Below are 16,731 nucleotides of genomic sequence, written 5' to 3'. Positions count from 1 at the left end.
GGAGGGAGCATGAGCGAGCTTGGTCCCATGGTCAAGGGGTAGAGAGGACTTCCCAGAGGAGAGGAGGCTAGAGCTGATCCCCGAAGGATTTAGGAAGCTGAGGGGGGAAGAGGCCAGCGGGAATAGTTTGGGGGAGGCAGCAATGGATGAAGGGGGACAATGGCCAGACTGGGGTTGCAGAGGGGGACATGGGGATGGGGAGTATGGAGGATTCTGGGGCAAGAGAGTGACAAGTTCAGGTCTGTGCATTAGAAAGATCCTCCTGGTGGCCACGTGGAGGATGGGGGAAACTGAAAGCAAGCAGCCAGTGAGTGACCCAGGGGAGAGTTGAGGGGGCCTGGACCCAAACAGGCGGTGGAATGGAGAGGAGAGGAACTCGGGAAATACTCAGGGCAGAGAATCAACAGGGAATTGTTGGGTGAGAGTGGGGAGGACAAGGGAGTAGTCTGGAGTGACTCCCAGGTGAGTTGGGAGGAGGAATCCTCATGGGAGGACTTCCAGGCTGGGGATATATGGGGTGAGGGGAGATGGCCTTGATATGGGGGTGGTCCTAGTCTGGAGGGCTGGGGCTGGGATGTGACTCCAGCCTCCCCGTCCTCCCAAGGGGGAGGGCACCACTCAGACTGATCTTCAGTCTGCGCCCCATCCCCTCAAGCCCACCCACTTCTCCCTCCACTGAGCTCTCACCTCCAGTCGGTCGTCTCTATTCCCTGGGGGTCCTGGCTCCTTTGCAAGGGGGTCCAGGCTGGCTGCAGAGACAAGAAGGTCAGGGGCTGAGGCCGGCCAGGCCTTCTCCCCTTCTCCCTAGCCTGCCCTCCCATTAGCCCCCAGCAGGCCCATGGATGGCCCCCTCCTCCAGGACGCCTTGCCCGCTTGCACCTTGCTCTCTCCCCAGACTCCCTCCTTATTCTCTGCTTCCCATAGGCACCTCTGGCTCTGCCATATTCTCTGTTCCTTGACTCTGAGGACAGAGCCATATTCCTTCTTTCCACTTAGGGCTCCTAAGGAGTGGAAATGACCACCTCTTTACTCTTTCTGAGGCCTCCTCCACTTCTGCTTCTCTCCAGGGAGCTCCACTAGCCCTCTCAAAGCCTCAGTTTCCCTATCTGTAAAATGGGATCCATAATGTCCACCTCACATAGTCACTGGGCCTCCACAGTGATTTGGGCCTTTACTCACAGACAACCAAGGGGCTTCCAGGCCAGGTGTTGTGAGTCTCAAATGAATGTGAGCGCATGTGGGAGCCCCTGCCCCAGCCTGGCACCCAATCATCTGGACTGGGATCAGACCCCCCAGCCTGTATCCCACCGGCACCGCTTCCACAGCTCCCGGAATGCTGGCAGTGGAGACATTGCCACAGCAGCCTGGAGACACAACAGGGACCTGCTCACTCGTTCTCCAGAAGCCCACCATCCCGTGGCATTCCAAACCCCCAGCCTCTCTGAGGGGCACTGCCTAGGGCCTGGCTGCCAGGCTGCTGCCCCTCCCCACCCCCACCCAACAAGCCTAGCCAGGCATTGGACAGGCGGCGGGATATTCTGAGCCTGGCTTCGTTCCCGTCAGCTGCTGGCCGCCATGCCAGCCTGGCGCGGGTGCAGGGGCTGATTTGATTTGGCAGCTTCAGCATCGTGTGGTGGGGACTGGGAGGGGGAGGGGGATGAGACACCCATCCCTGCTAGTCCCTGCTAGGAAATAAACAGCCTGAGGCACTCCTTCTGTGAGCTGGGGGGAGGGCACAGTCTGGTATGGAGGAGGTTCTGGGTTCCCTGCTGGTGTCCCCCTCTTCTCGCCTGGGCACTGGATGCCTGCCCACGACTGCTGGAATCTCTGGCTCTCCTTGGGTTGACCGTAGGGGTGACAGGAGCTGCACCTGGTGTGCGGAGGCTTGTGGTGTGGCCGAGGCAGGGTGCCTGGTTGTCCCACGTGTCCCTTTTTCCTGCAGGGTCTTCCCTCTTAGCTGCGCCTGCAGCTGGGCCTGAGTGTCACCTGGGGAGACTTGGTCTGTGTGTGGTGTGATGGTCTAGGTGTGGCCATCTCCTGCAGTGACTGTGGTGTGTGGCTGGGCCTCTATGAGGTACTGACTGCAGCCCAGGGTGTGGTGAGGTCACCCATGTGCCTGACTCTCCTGTAGGGCCTGGTATGTATTGGCCCTGGCCTGTTCCTTCCCTCTGTGCAATGACCCCACTCACCCAGCTGTGTCCGGCAGAGGAAATGACGAGGGTTGAGATAAGTGCCTGACCCCAGGGCCGTCCCTTGTATCCACAAAGCCTGAGTCCTCTTTTCCACCCACAGCCAGATGGGCCACCTGCTGAGCAGCCAGGGACAGCCCCTCCCCTCCCCTGACAGGAGGGAGTGCCAGTTTCACGGCAGAATCCAGCTCCCCTCTCAGGCCTCCCACCACTCCCAGGACAGGTTCCTGCCCCCCAGCAGAGGCACTGCCCCGAGGTGGAGGCGGGCTGCTGGCTCCTGTCCCTCCCCAACCCCACCCAATTTCTGGTTCCCCCTCCAGCCAATTTTAAGTGTGGAGAAAGTGGCTAGGATGAGGGGAGTCTCAGCTAGGTATTCCCAGCTCCCCATAATCCCACCCAGCCTGTGTTTACCACTCTCCTATCTCTTATACACAGGCCCCCCAGGCCACAGAAGTTCAGCTCACCCCTCCTGGACACTGGAATCTGCACCAACCCACCAATAACGTACCAGTGCCCTGGAGGCCTGGACTCCCTAGCTGCCAGTTAGAGAACTGCTGCTGGAGAACCAGGGCTTCTGATTCCCAGACCTCCGCACTGTGGGGTCAGACCAGGACCCTAGTCCTAAGGGGCCAACAGGCCAGGGCTGTGTCCAAGCCACCAGCCAGGGAGGTCGGGGAGGGTAGAGTCTGCTTTAGGGAAGAGTTAGCCTCTCATCTGTCACCTCCTCCCCATTGTCCCACGTCCTGTGGGGACCTCAGGGCTCTCCCCACCCAGCAACAGGAAGCTGAACCCCTCCTGGAGACACTGAAGGAGTGGCCCCAGGACTGAAGGGGGGACTCAGCCTTGCCCTTTGAGTCACAGGAGGAACCTAGGCTCACAGAGTTCAGTTGTCACAAAGGGGCTAGTTGGATGAAGACAGTCTTCAGGGGTCCTAAGGGGCTTCCTAGAGGAGGTGTGTGAGGCCTGACAGGAAGAGGAGGACACTGGGTTCCAGGGTGGCCTCCTGATGGTCTGACCAGTTTTCAGCTGGGATTTATAGACCCCGTGATACGCTTGCATATGTCTGCGGGTCTGTGTCTGAGCGCATGGGTGTGCATCCCAGTCATGGAGGCCTGAGCTCTAGTCTGTATCCCAAGGACAGTGTCTGCCAGAGGCAGGAGTCAGCAGACAGCAGGGGTAGTGAAGGAGAGAGGAGCTGGGCAAAGAAGGGGAAGGGAGGGCAGCTCAGGGCTGTGAAGAAGGGCTGAGGAGAGAAGCCCCCCACCACGTTTCTGTAGGTGCCTGTGTGCTTAGTGCTGATCATCACAGTCAGTCCTCAAACCCTGGACGCCTGATGCCAAGGGCAGGGTGCACCCATGACCCAGCGCTGAAGGGAGCACGGCACTGGGCTGTGCCCCAGCCTACTGTGCAGCTTTGGACAGGACCTTCCTTTCTCTGAGCTGGCCTCCTCATCGGAAGAATAAAAGGGTTGGACTTGGTGATCCCCCAGGGCCCTTCCAAATCTAACTTTCACTGGAGAGAGGCTTAAACCCAGAGAGAGCCACAGATGGAGACCTCACAGGGATGGGGAGGGCCCGAGGGCAAGTGCAGTTGAGACCAGGGAAGGAGCAGCAGGAGGAAGCGGGTGGTCACGACAGGAGGGCCCAGGGAGGCACATTTCGGGCCTGCAGCTGGGGAGGGGCTCCCTGCCGGAGACAATGGAGCCTTGTGGAGGACTGGGGGCAGCTGTCACTACCACACCTGCTTCTGGCCTGTGGGAGGAGGAAGACGGAGGGGTGATGGACAGAGGCTCTGCTCCCTAACCTGAGTCCCGCCTCCACTCCTGCCCCTCAGGTGTCCCAGGGGAAGTGGGGGAGGTTGTGGGCAACAACGAACACCCAGGACTGGGAATCAGGAAGCCTGATTTCAGGCCCCGTTTTGCTGTGTGATCAGGGCCAGCTTTGGTCTGTGAACCTACCAGGCAGGGGAAGCCCTTGGACCTGTGCAGTGGTACTGGGCTTCTAAGGATCTATCGAGGTGGGCACTCTGGAAGGAAACCCTCCCCTGCAGCCTGGACCCCTCCCCAACTCTGGCCTGGGTGCTGAGGCATAGAAAGGACCCAGGAGGCAGTGAAACACTGGACAGCTGGGCTGGCCTTCTGCGAGGCTGGACTGTGGCCTCACACACAGGGGAGGACCTGTCAGCACTTTCGATGCCTGACCTGGGACTCCCTTCCTTGACCCCTTCTCACTGCCACCCTTGGGGCAAGAACAGGGTCTTCCCTCCTCAGCCTGTACTGAGAGGGTGCTGACAGGACCCCACTGGCTGTCCTGGCCTCTGCCCTTGTTTGAGCCCTATGGACGCGGGGCCCTCGCAGGCAGGGTTTCATGCATTTCCATGTCTGTGTCCAGGAAGTATTCATGTCCTGTTTTCCCCCCTCAGGCTGTCAGGGAAGGGGCAGGGGTAAGCAGGCCTCTCCTTCCTCCACTGCCGCCATTTCTGCCCAGAAACTTTGGAAAGGGTAGCAACCCCTCTCTCCGCCCAGTCTGAAATGGTTAAGGAATAGAGGCCAGTGTTGAAGGAAATGAGCCCCTTACTCTGCAAGCTTTGAGAGTGCCAGGTCTCTCGAATGTACACACACCAGTTCTGTTGTGACAGGAGAAACAGCCTATGTGACCCAGGTTGTAAAGGTCTCTATTCTCCTCTAAGGCCAGCCCAACTTCTCCTGTCCTCCCTCACTGGGAGTGGAGGGAGCGCCCACCATTCTGAGCTATCTGTCTCCATTGCTTCTTGTTATGTTTTTAATAACTGAACATTGACATTAACAAGGCAGGTGGTTGCAGCTCTTCCCAGCAGCCCCATTTAGAACCATTGAATCATCAAACCATCAAATCCTAGAATCCTAGATTCACAGAATGTCCGTATCTCTAGCTCCTAGAGCCTCAGCATCTTAAAGTCTCAGAATGTCGGAATCACACAACCACGCATCCACACAGCCCTGGCTGGGAGCTGAGAGTCAAGGAATGCTAGAATTGTCCCAGTTAGAACCCCACAGACTGACAATTCCAGATTCTCAAAATCCTATACTTCTAGAGCTAGAGCTCATATATCGCTGGGAGATATTGACCCTCAACTTCTCCTCTTACAAGTGAGAAAATGCAGCCCAGAAAAATGGTCTCATGCAAGAATACTGGAGAGTGGGGGCCAAGCAATGCCCAGCTCAGAGACTGCAAGATTGGACTTCAACATTATGATGTTTCTGGAAATGGCACAGCTTTTTCTATTCTGAAATACCAGTATTGATGTTGGGGTGATACCGCTCTTCAGCTCTGCCTGTCTCCCTTTGCTCTCACTTCCCGCCCTCTCCATTCTTCTGGCCACCCTACCTTCCCGCTCCCCCTCCATACCACGAGCTCTCGGCCCCTCTTACCCTGAGCTCCTGCAACTCCCATGCCCTTCCTGTCTCCCAGTGGCAGCCCCCAGTAGAGGCAACCATGGATGGGAGGCATGCAAGGCCAACTCCCTTAGGGTGGGGGACAGGAAAGGCAGAATGCCTGCCCCCTGAAGCCACCAGCCAGAGTACAGGCTCTGCAGAGGAGGGGCCCTGCTGGCTCCTCTCAAGGGAGCTGAACAGGAAGGTCCTGAAGCCACAGGGGGTAGCCACATCAGAGGCAGCAGCTTCAAGGGAGCCTGATCCAAAGTTTTGGGAAGCAGCTGAGGTTTACAATTTACATTAGAACAATCACGTATGTTTAGCATTTTCATAAATTTACATTTTTACTCATTTTGGAATGTACTCAGACATTTTTGGATTTGAATTTTATTAAGTATTATATTCCACAGATTGTTTTGATTATTGAATTCTGAACACTCTTTGCCCAGGGCAGATCCCGAGTTCCCCATGTTACAGGTGAGGCTATAGAAGCCCTGAGTGGGCTTCAGGTCTCTCTTTAACCTCAAAGCTCATGACCTCCTTGGAGGCTTTTCCAAGACCTTTTGGTCTTTAAAGAGCCCTGACACAGGCCCAGGCATCTGCCACTAACCCCTGTCTTCCCTCCTATACCTCTCAGAGACTGCACAAAACCCACCCAGACACCTGGGTGGGGCAGCATTCTCCTCCCTTGACCTTCATGTCTACAGCTGGCCAGCTCCCTCCACCAGCCCTGGCCACTCCATTCCCTCCCCTACATTCTTTAGCCATTTCCCTGTCCAGGCCTCATCACCCCCTTTACCTGGGCCACACCAGCCTCCCCCTCAGTCTCCACACCATGGTCCAGGGAGCTCCCGAACATGCAGATCTGATCTGTTATATCTCTTCCCTCCAGAACAAGTCCGCGGTCCTTAACATGGCTTACAAGTCCTGCACCATCTTGCTGGGCCAGCTTCACCACTCCCATACCCTGGACCCAGACGCCTGGCACCCAGGGGCCTGCTCCATGGAGTGGTGCTGCCACAGGCTCTCCTCCTTGTCTGCCACAAACAGACCTTCATAATAACCAGAAGGTTTGTTGTCCCCTCTGTCCAGAACTTTCTCCTGGCTTGACCCTTAGCTCTCAGTCTAGATTTGTTTCCTCCTGGAAGCTCCCCAACGTGCCCCTCCCTCCCTCTCTGGGCTGAAATAGGGGTCTCTGCTTTATATTACCATGGCCCCTGAGTTTATCTCCTTCGTTGCCCTCACCACACACTCTACCAACATCACTCCCTGCTTCCCCACCTCCCCGCCCCCAGCCCTAGTACCCAGGTCTGTGCCACCTGCCATGGGGCTGATGCAACATTGCTCAGGCTTGGGGGAATGTGTGGGGATTTTAAGGCCTGCATCCTGCTCATCTCTTCCCACCCTCTCTGCTGGGCACATAGCAGGTGTTCACCAATGTCCACCTAGGAAGTCCTGGAAGTATACATGTGTAACTCAGACAGGAAGGCCAGAGTGCTCAAAGGAGGTAAGAATCCCTGGGCTGGGTGAAACTGGAGACTTCCTGGAGGTGGCATCTGGGAGGACCCTCCACATGTCAGTCCTAAGGCAGCAGTTAGTGACAGGCTTCAGGAAGTTCCCAGGCCAGCCCTAAGACCATCAGAGCAAATCATCAGTGGAGGACTAGAGTCTGCAATGAGGGGGACTCAGTGCCTCGGGCCCAGGGTAGTGGCCACTGGAGGAGCTGGCTGTGCATTCAGAGAAGCCTTCCTGGAGGAAGAGCTACTTCTGGCTGGCGTGGGAAAAGGAAGAAGGTAGAGATGAGTCAGGTTGGAGAAAGTGGTGAGGGACAGGGATATGGAAAAGAAAGCTCTGTACCTTCTCATCATTTACCCTTAGGGTGTCGTCATTTACCCTTAGGATGTCAAGATCAGGAAGGTGGGGGGATGGGCAGAAGGAGCAAAGAAGACTGAGGCAGAACGAAGATAACATCAGCACTGACGCCATGGTCAGGGCGGGTATGGATAGCTGGGGCTGGCAGGGAGCAGGTCCCCAGCTGTGGCTGGGAAACATTTCCTGTCTCCTTGCCAGGGGGGTCATTAATAATCGTTTACCCGCCGCAGGCAGCACGGAGGCCAGCCAGAGAGCAGCATGGTGCTGGGGCCAGAGCCCAACCTGGCAGCAAGAAGTGCTGTCTTCTGACACCAGCCCTGCCACCCTGCTGTGAGACCTGCATCAGTCACCTGACCCCTCTTGGTCTCTGGAGCTACTGGTAAAAGAAGGGCCTGATGAGATGCTGCCTTGAGTCCCCTCTTCCGCTGGACCCTAGTTTCCCTAGACGGAGCTGGGCTGCCAACCCTACAGGGTAGTTCCGGTCATCTGATGATAAGTGTGAGCATCTGGACTCTGCCAGACCCAGCTCAGGACACACATGGTGGGTAGAGGAGAGACTCAGGCCCAGCCTCTGTAGAGCTCACATTCTGGTAGGAGCCAGACCCCAGCACCAGAGGGTGTACATGCGGAGCCCCACAGAACCAGGCGCCCCAGACTGGGGGAAATACAAAAGGGTGGGCGACTGACAGCATGTCTGGACACAGAAGGTAAGAGCTCCATGAGGCCAGTTTGGTCACCACCATGACCCCGGCACTTAAAACTGTGCCTGTCTGGTACATAGCAGGTGTTCCATAAAGACTTTTAGACAATTGCATGAGTTAATCTGCTAAATGAGACATTTGTGAAAGGACCTTGGAATTTGGAAAGAACTGCATAAAAGATGATGAAGATGACAGTGTCAGTGATGATGAAGATAATTCCAGCCAAAGGCAATGGGATAAAAAAGGTACCATGAAAGCTTGAGAAGGCTGGAGGCCCAGGGATGGCTACCCAAAGCCAGACAGTGTTGCCTGGGGAATGGTCAGCAAGATCCCTTTTGCCAGTCAGGCTACAACCTTCCTTAGCCCCAGGCTGCATTTCTCTGCCCACTCCAACACCCCCTTCAAGGTCCAGCTCAAGCCTATTCATTTCAGAGAACCTTCTGGAGTGTGACACTGTGGCATCGACCCCAGCCCCTTCCCTGACTGACTCAGACTTCTCTGAGCCTTCCAATCTCAAGGAATCTTGGATGTTTCTTCTCTCAAGCACCTGCTGGGAGGTGGCTCAGTAGGGTTTTCCCACAGCTCTCTCTGGAAGGTATGACCTCGATCCCCCTACAGACTGCATCCCCTACAGAATGCGTCAGAGTAGAGGGTCCCCAAAGGTGTGAATAGCTCTCTCCTTTCAGATAAGTATCTCTGTGAGGACGGGGACTATTTCTCCTCCATCTGACCTGGAGTGAACACAAATAGAGCTAAATCGAGGTCTTCCTGGTTGTCTCCAGGGGCTGCAGCCACGCAGAGAAGGGGCGAGAGGAGGTGAACCTGGAGAAGCGGGTGCTTGGCTGCTCGGCTGCTCAGCCCGCTGACATAAGCCAGGAAGGGCGCTGGGCCACCATGGACTAAGACTGCAGAGCTGGCAAACTCCAAGCCCAGCCCAAGCTCTTCTTATACCAAGAGGCGCCACCAAAGACACACCACCCAGGCCTCACCGCCTGCGCCGCACGCCTCCCTTCTGCGGAGCACGAAGAGGTGTAGTAAACACAGTGACCTTGCTGCCTCGTGCATCCTCTCCACACCCTCCTCCAAACAGGGGCCCCAAACACCAGTCAAACTAAGAGGAAAAGAACAAAGGTTCCCAGACCGCGACATCGCCTGCCGCCCGCCTGTCCAGCGCCTGCTCCACCGGAAACCCAAAACAAAGGACTTGGTCAAGGCAAGGAGGATGAAGGGCAAAGGGTAGGGGCAGCTGGGGTTGGGGGGGCATGGAGAACATTCCAGGGCATCTCTAGGGACCTGATCAGGAGGGGAGCAAGGACAGGATGGCAGCCAAGCCCTCCTGCACACATGCGTCACTATACAGACATTTATGGGGACACCCGCTACATTCCACACGCCTCAAATGTTACAGACTTCATTCCTCACACACACCTCATGCACACACTCCCACCGCAGCACATTCTACAGTCCTCAACACCCCCAACACACACACCGCCAGCTCACTGTCCATCCCCCACTCACTCCTCACCACACACACACAGCTCACGGGGAGAAAAGATCACATAATCCACACGTCACACCAAAAAGTCACAGCTCACACACCCTCACTTCACACCACACTCACACCGTCTCCCACTACGCACCTCACACACCTCTCACCTCCCCAACCACAGGCATATGCATCCAATTAAATTCAACATGCACACCACCTAGACACAGAGACACATGCAGACACAGCCTGCATAATGTGCACACTTAATGTCACACGTTTGTGGGCACACACAGCCCCTTAGCATAGACAGCCCTGCTGGCCCACTGCCTCCTCCCACCTCACCCCACTCCCATATGCACACGTACATGCATGCACACACACACACTCACACACTTGTCAACTGGCTCCTCACCTCAGACCCCTCAGCCCTGCCTGCAACCCTTTCCTGTCCAGAATCACAGGAGCAGCCACCACACAGACACATGACACTCAAACACCAGCACTCAGGTCCTAATAGATATATTCCCCAAGCAATCCCAAGATGTGCCATAGTGACTCTAAGCCAGCCACCTAGGCTGCAAACATATTGGCACACACAGCAACCCCTTGCCCCAACTCCTCTCTGACAAGAGACCCACTGGAAACCATCAGACCCCTGCAGTGACCCTTCCTGGCCACACACAACAGCCAGTAACATACACAACTACATATAGAGCCCTGTATGCAAGCTGCCCCTACAACTCCACTGTACAATGACAGACATACAGCCACATACATACAAGTTCTCTACACACACAACAGCCACACACCCAGTTACCACTCCACAGCCACAACACTGCCTCCCCAGCCACACATAGCACACAATGCCATAGACCCACAATTCTGACACTTCCCATAATCTCCCCACAAATAATCCCACTCTCGATGACACATTCATACACGGTACAACACACAAGGTTACACACAAGACACACACAACACATGCAACCCAGCCCGTGCTGCACACACAGAGGAACACTCACACAAACACATACACTCTAGACCCACCCAGCCTGGACACATCCCACCGCAGGTGACTGACACCAGATTGCAGTCTACTATTCCCTATCTCAAGCCCTAGCCGCCCCCATCAAGACCAAGGCAGCTGGGATGAGGGGCTTTATAAGTTACAAAAGCCAGTGCCCGCTGCATCATCCCCCCACCACCTCAGACCCCTGGGCACCGCCTGAGGGCAGCACACTCCACGTTCAGGCCCTTCCACGTGAGCCCACACCATGCCATGCCTGAGAACATGGGATGCGGGGGGTACCAGGGACACTAGCCCTGCTCTCTGAGCCTGCCCCTCCTCACCGCAAAGCAGAGGTAGATACAAGAGGAAGGGATGGCTGCAGAAAGAAACCCCAAAACAAAGATAGAGACCTAGAGAAATGAGAGAGACCAAGACAGACCAAGAGAGGTGGGCACATGGGGCAATAGACCAAATTAGAGAGCCCAGAAACACTTGAAGAGAAACCAGAGAAGCCCAGAGAATAAAGTGGGACCACTGTACCTGGAGAGGAACAAAAGGAGGGGCCCCCCACGAGGAAAGGCTTGGAGATCTCCAACACAGGAGGGAGGGAAGGGATAGAGGAGTGGGTCCCACAGAGGAGGCCAGTGAAGCCCTGATGGAAGGACAGATTTGCACTCTGGGGTAGGGTCCAGGCTGAGCACTGAAGTCCAGATGTTTGGGTGGGAATCTGAGCGGTGTCCAGTTGAGGCTGTGGAATGGAGGTTTGGGGCTTGGGGTGAGGCCGGCTCTGAGGTGGGGTCCTGGAGGACAGCTGGGGGTTCAGGTGGTCCAGGTGTGCCGGGAGTCCCACATATATGGTGAAGGTTCCGAGGCGTGGGCAGGGGTCCCCACTAATCTAAGGAAAAGAAATTTGAGGCTTGGGCAGAGCTCTCAGTGTGCACTGCAGTTCCACCTTGGACTGGAAGCTCAGTGCTTGGGGTGGAGCCCCGGATCCGAAAGGAGTTCAGAGTCTGGGGTGACGTTTGGACTGAGAGCCGGGGCTTCAAGGGCTCTTGGTCTGCGCTGCCGTCCCAGCACAGGAGTAGAATTCAGAACTAGAGGAGGGGTCTCCTCCCTGAGAAGGGTTCGGGGGCTTAGGGGCGGGCGGACCCGGCCCGGCGCTCGCCGGACACCCCGTTCTCCTGGTGCCCAGCGCGGGGCCCCCCTACCTGCAGGCTGTCGGCGCATGGCTGCGGCGGCGGCGGCGGCTCGTCCGGCTTGAGGAAGACCTGCTGGCCCCGCCTGAGGAATTGGACAACAGCGATGAGGATGTGGTGCAGCACCAGGACCATGCTCGCAGCCGCCCGCCCGCCCGCCGGCCCGGCCGCTGCGCTCGGTCAGCGCGTCCGCGACAGCTTCGCCGGGTCCGCCCGAGTGTCCGCCCCGGCCCCGCCCCGGCCCGCCCCCCGCCCGCCCCCGGCCCGCCCCGGCCCCGCCTATGTCCCCGCCACCGCGGACCGCACCTCTCTGCCCGTCGGATCCTCCGACCCCACCGGACCCCCGGCCTCTGTCACCGCGCTTCTCTCTCGCCCTGGGTTCCCTCGGCCCTTCCAGCTGGCCTGCTGTCAGCCTGCGCTCGCTGCCCCTCGCCCGGTCGCCACTTCTCTCGCATCTCGCAGGGGCCGCTCTCAGAGCCTCCACCCTGTCTGATCGCACCCTGTTTCCCGGCCACTACTTTGGGGCCCGGGGCCCGGCCAGAGCCCCAGGCAGAGACGGGCGCAGTGGGGTGGGGTAGGGAGGGAAGGAGAAGGGAAAGGGCGGCAGGGGCCGCGGACACCGCAGGAGCCTCGAGCTTACTCCTCTCCCTCAATCTAGGAGGCAGGGGGATGTCGGGAGAATGTTGGAGGCCGCTCCGAGACGGACAGGCCCTGGAGCAGTCGCCCATCTGCGAGGGAGACACGTGCGCACAGACACCGAGCGCACACACTGCGGCCGCTACTGACTGGGCCCTCAGGCCTGAGTCGGCAGGTCTGTTTTGCCGTCCCCGGAGCCGGAGAGGGTGCAGGCCCCAGGGCCACACGGTCCGCAGTTCAGCGGTGGGACCTGCGCGCCGGGAGCGCGTTTCTCCGCAGAGCGGCTTCTGGGTTCAGGCGCCTGCGGCAGCCGCGACGCTCCTGCGCCCCCTGCCGTCCCATCGCGGCGGCGCAGCCCGGCCTCAGTTGCCGACTGCCCGGAGGGGCCGCGTCCGGGGGTTCAGTGGGTCACTGGGGTCATCTCCCTGATCGGACCGACCCGGTTCTTAGGCCTCTGCTTGGCATGAAAGCGGCTGGGGCGTCGGGAAGGGTCTGGACTGTAGGGTGCGCTTGGGTCTCGCCAGGCCTTTGCCAGCGACTTGCTGCATGACCTTGGTCGGATCCCCTCCCCCCACTTCCTGGGCCTCAGTTTTCTCATCTCCCTCACAGGACGGCCAGGAGGATCAAACCCGGGAATGCTGGGAAGGCAGAGTCCCCCGACAGCCCTCACTGTGGTCTAATCTGAATCTCCGCCCCCAACTGCACTGCCGGCATCTCTCTCTGCAGCTCCCCTCCTCACCAACTCTTGGAGGGTGACTCAGTGAGCCCCCAGCCTCCTGGCCTCCCAGCCTCCCCACCTCAGTTGGGTGATTCATCGGGGCCCTTTCTCCCTGGGGAGTGATTTTCTCAATGTTGAGTCACTGTGCCCATTCTTGGACACAGTCCAGGCAGCTGGCACATAGCCTTGGCAGAGCCCAGCCACCCCACCAACTCAGGGGGCGGCCCTCCATGCCAGCATTTCTCCCACCTTTCTGAGGCATGCTCTGACATGCTCTCCCCTATTCACCCTCAGTGGCTCCCTACCACCAGCACAATAAAGCCTGGGCCCTCAGCCTGGCGGGCCAGACCCTCTACAGCTGAACCCTCACTTGTTCATCCAGCTCTGACTCCCCTCCCCACCATTCCTTACATTTCTACTTCTTGCTCTTCTCACATCAATGACTGACTCTCACCTCCAGGCCTTTGCCCATGTCACCCCACCCCCAATACCCTCCCAGATCCTTCCCTCCTGCCTGTCATTTAGGGGCCATTTGAAGGCCCACCTCCTCTGGGAGGCCTTCCGTGGATACTACCTTATCCCTCTGGGTAGCCCTTTTTTGTGTCTTTCCTGGGAGTCACATCTGGGGACTTAGGAGAGGTATAGAGTAAGCGATCTGGGCCAAGTCAATGTATTTTATTGAATCTTCGAAACAGGTGCAATTTATCCTACTTATTAACAGTGTAGAAAAGATTACCTGGGCTAAGGTGTGTAAAGGTTCTGGCCCCCACGGGGCCTCCCTTCTTGTTTTTGGCCTCAGTTTTCTCTTAATGTAAAAGGGGATGGCCAATGTAAGGGCTGCTGGAAGGACTAGGTCTGAGTCTGAGCCCGGTGCACAATTCTTTCGGTAAATTCTGAGCATGTGTCACTGGCTCAGTCCTGGGCTCTGGACAAGCCTGGGTGAGACACAGGTGCTCAGGAGGTATCTGTTACAGCCACTGGCCAGAGTTACTTGTTCTTCAGGGGAGGCCACCTCAGACCACGGTCAACAGCCGACCCTGGCCTGGCACTGCCTGGGAGTTGGCTCCCAACTCCAGGCACCACCTCCATGGCACTCACCTCTTCAGAAGTTATTTTATTTTATTTTTATTTGTTTGAGACGGAGGCTCTCTCTGTCACCAGGCTGGGTTGCAGTGGCTTGATCTCAGCTCGCTGCAACCTCCGCCTCCCGGGTTCAAGTGATTCTCCCGCCTCAGCCTCCTGAGTAGATGGGACTACAGGCGTGCGCCATCATGCCCAGCTAATTTTTATTTATTTATTTATTTTTATTATTTATATATATATTTTTTAGACGGAGTCTTGCTCTGTCGCCCAGGCTGGAGTGCAGTGGCACAATCTTGGCTCACTGCAAGCTCCGCCTCCCGGGTTCACGCCATTCTCCTGCCTCAACCTCCTGAGTAGCTGGGACTACAGGCGCATGCTGCCATGCCTGGCTAATTTTTTGTATTTTTTAGTAGAGACGGGGTTTCGCCGTGTTACTAGGATGGTCTCAATCTCCTGACCTCGTGATCAGCCTGCCTCAGCCTCCCAAAGTGCTGGGATTACAGGCGTGAGCCACTGCGCCCGGCTGCCCAGCTAATTTTTATATTTTTGGTAGAGACGGGATTTTGCCATGTTGGCCAGGATGGTCACGATCTCTTGACCTCATGATCCGCCCGCCTCAGCCTCCCAAAGTGCTGGGATTACAGGCATGAGCCACTGCGCCTAGCCAAGAAGTTATTTCTTAAGTCTTACTTGAATCTCTCAAACTACAGCTCAATGACTGGGGTCTCTGGTGTGTGCTCTATCTGTCCCTCAGCTCAAAGAGTCTTTCTGTGTCAACCTTTCAGATTCAAGCATTCCTCAGAGGGTTTGAGTCCTAACTGTGCCATAGACTTGCTGTGGGATTCTGAGCAGGCCACAGCACCTCTCTAGGCCTCAGTTTCCCCATCTGTGAAATGTTATTACACTAGATTCAACAAACAAGTGCACTGCTTTCTTTCAGTGCTTGGTAGAGTGCAGAGCCCTTTCAGAAAAACCTTCTCACACAATCCCTGAAATTCCCCAACCAGCGCCCTCCCTGAGGGGCAACCAAAGCTCCTTGAAGTTGGCACATTTAAAGGCCTTGCCGAGCTCTTATAGCTAGGAGTGACCCCGTTCCAAGGACTCCTCCACTCACACAGAGATCCCTACCTCACTCCAACTCCACAATCTGTGATCCTGTGCTGGGTTCTCACCCTGACTCATGTTAGAATTGCCTGGGAACATTTTAAATGGTGACATCTGGAACCCCCATCCCAGATGTCTGCAAATGTACCCAGGTGATTCTAATTTGCTGCCAGGTCAGAGAACCCTGGAGTAGATGCATCTCCTCCCAGGGTGACCTCTGTCCCATGGAGCTGAGGGCCAGAGCTGGCCCCTACAGGCCGGTGTGTACATCTGGGGCTGGGAGGCTTTCACATGCATTGAGCACATACTGTGTGCCTCATGTGTCATCTTCTCAACAATGATATAAGGTAGGATCTATTATTAGTCACATTTCACAGGTAAGGAAGACCGAGGCACAAAGTAACTTGCCCACAGTCACATAGCTAGTAAGTAGTCAAAATTCAAACCCAGGCCATCTCACTCCAATCTGTACCTTAAATACGTTCCTTGCTTCTTGAGCAAAAGCAGGTAAGGAAATCAGATTTCCCAGCTCCTCTTTTGTCTCCAAGAACGCAGTGGCTGAGGGTCCTACTATCCCGGTGTCTGTACCCTCTGCCCATCTCAGACACCAGGAACCTCAGCCTCAGCCCCAGTTTTCCTACCAGCTTCAGCTCAGGAATGCCTAGCCCAGACCCTCTAGCCAACTCTTTTGTCTCCCCACCTTAGAGGCCACTTGGCCTGGAAAAGGTGACTCAGCTGTCAGCCTGGGTCCTGGGCCCACTCAACCTCAGGCCCTGTCCAGGAACCAGCCCTGCCTTGTTCCTAATAAAAATTACACCTTTCATTGGTAGGGACTTGTGCTGGCAAAGCATTTCCTCACCCAGGCCCCATCCAACAGCCTCAGGAGGCACAGCATTAGCCCCATTTTACAAACAAGGAAACTGAGGCTCAAATAAATGTAGATGCTTACCTGAGATGGCACAGCTGGTTACTATAGGAATGTGAACCCGGGCCTATAGATTCCAAACCCAGTGCTCTTTGCACCAAAGATGAGCAGCTACTATGTAGCCTAGCATGCCCCCCACCTCTCAAACCAGGGCAGGTTCACTCTGACCATGTTCAGCCTCTGCTCATAATCTTCACTGGGCTCCAAGGCAACATCCAAACTCAGTATAACATGCAAGGCTCATCCTCATGTGACATTTTTCCTGCTGCTTCTCCTACCACTTCCTGTCCAGCCATGCCTGACTCAGCTGTACCCTGAACCACCCTGAACCTCTGACTTTTCTTCCACCTCCTTGCCTTTGCCCAACCTGTAGCCCTCCCATTTTGAATACCCTTCC

General features: G+C 56.5%; 1 protein-coding gene across 4 annotated transcripts in view; it reads right to left on the bottom strand.

Annotated features, from left to right (window-relative positions):
• The window catches only part of PDE2A (phosphodiesterase 2A), a 100,987-nt gene that overhangs the window by 55,393 nt on the left and 28,863 nt on the right, over nt 1–16,731 (bottom strand). Inside the window, exons 1-2 of one of the 4 annotated variants that reach the window (XM_010366885.2) lie at nt 11,881–12,081; nt 688–749 (exon numbers count right to left, since the gene is read on the bottom strand). In XM_010366885.2, the coding sequence (XP_010365187.2) occupies nt 688–749; nt 11,881–11,899 (81 nt within the window). In that variant the 5' untranslated portion in view covers nt 11,900–12,081. Of the gene's footprint in view, nt 1–687; nt 750–11,880; nt 12,088–16,731 lie in introns of those variants that run through there. The other 3 variants (XM_030917465.1, XM_030917464.1, XM_010366884.2) reach the window with 3 other exon arrangements.

Source organism: Rhinopithecus roxellana, chromosome 15 (genome assembly GCF_007565055.1).
Source record: "Rhinopithecus roxellana isolate Shanxi Qingling chromosome 15, ASM756505v1, whole genome shotgun sequence".
Lineage (NCBI taxonomy): Eukaryota > Metazoa > Chordata > Mammalia > Primates > Cercopithecidae > Rhinopithecus > Rhinopithecus roxellana.
The sequence above is the reverse complement of the archived record's forward strand: the minus strand, read 5'-3'. Positions and strand labels throughout refer to the sequence as shown.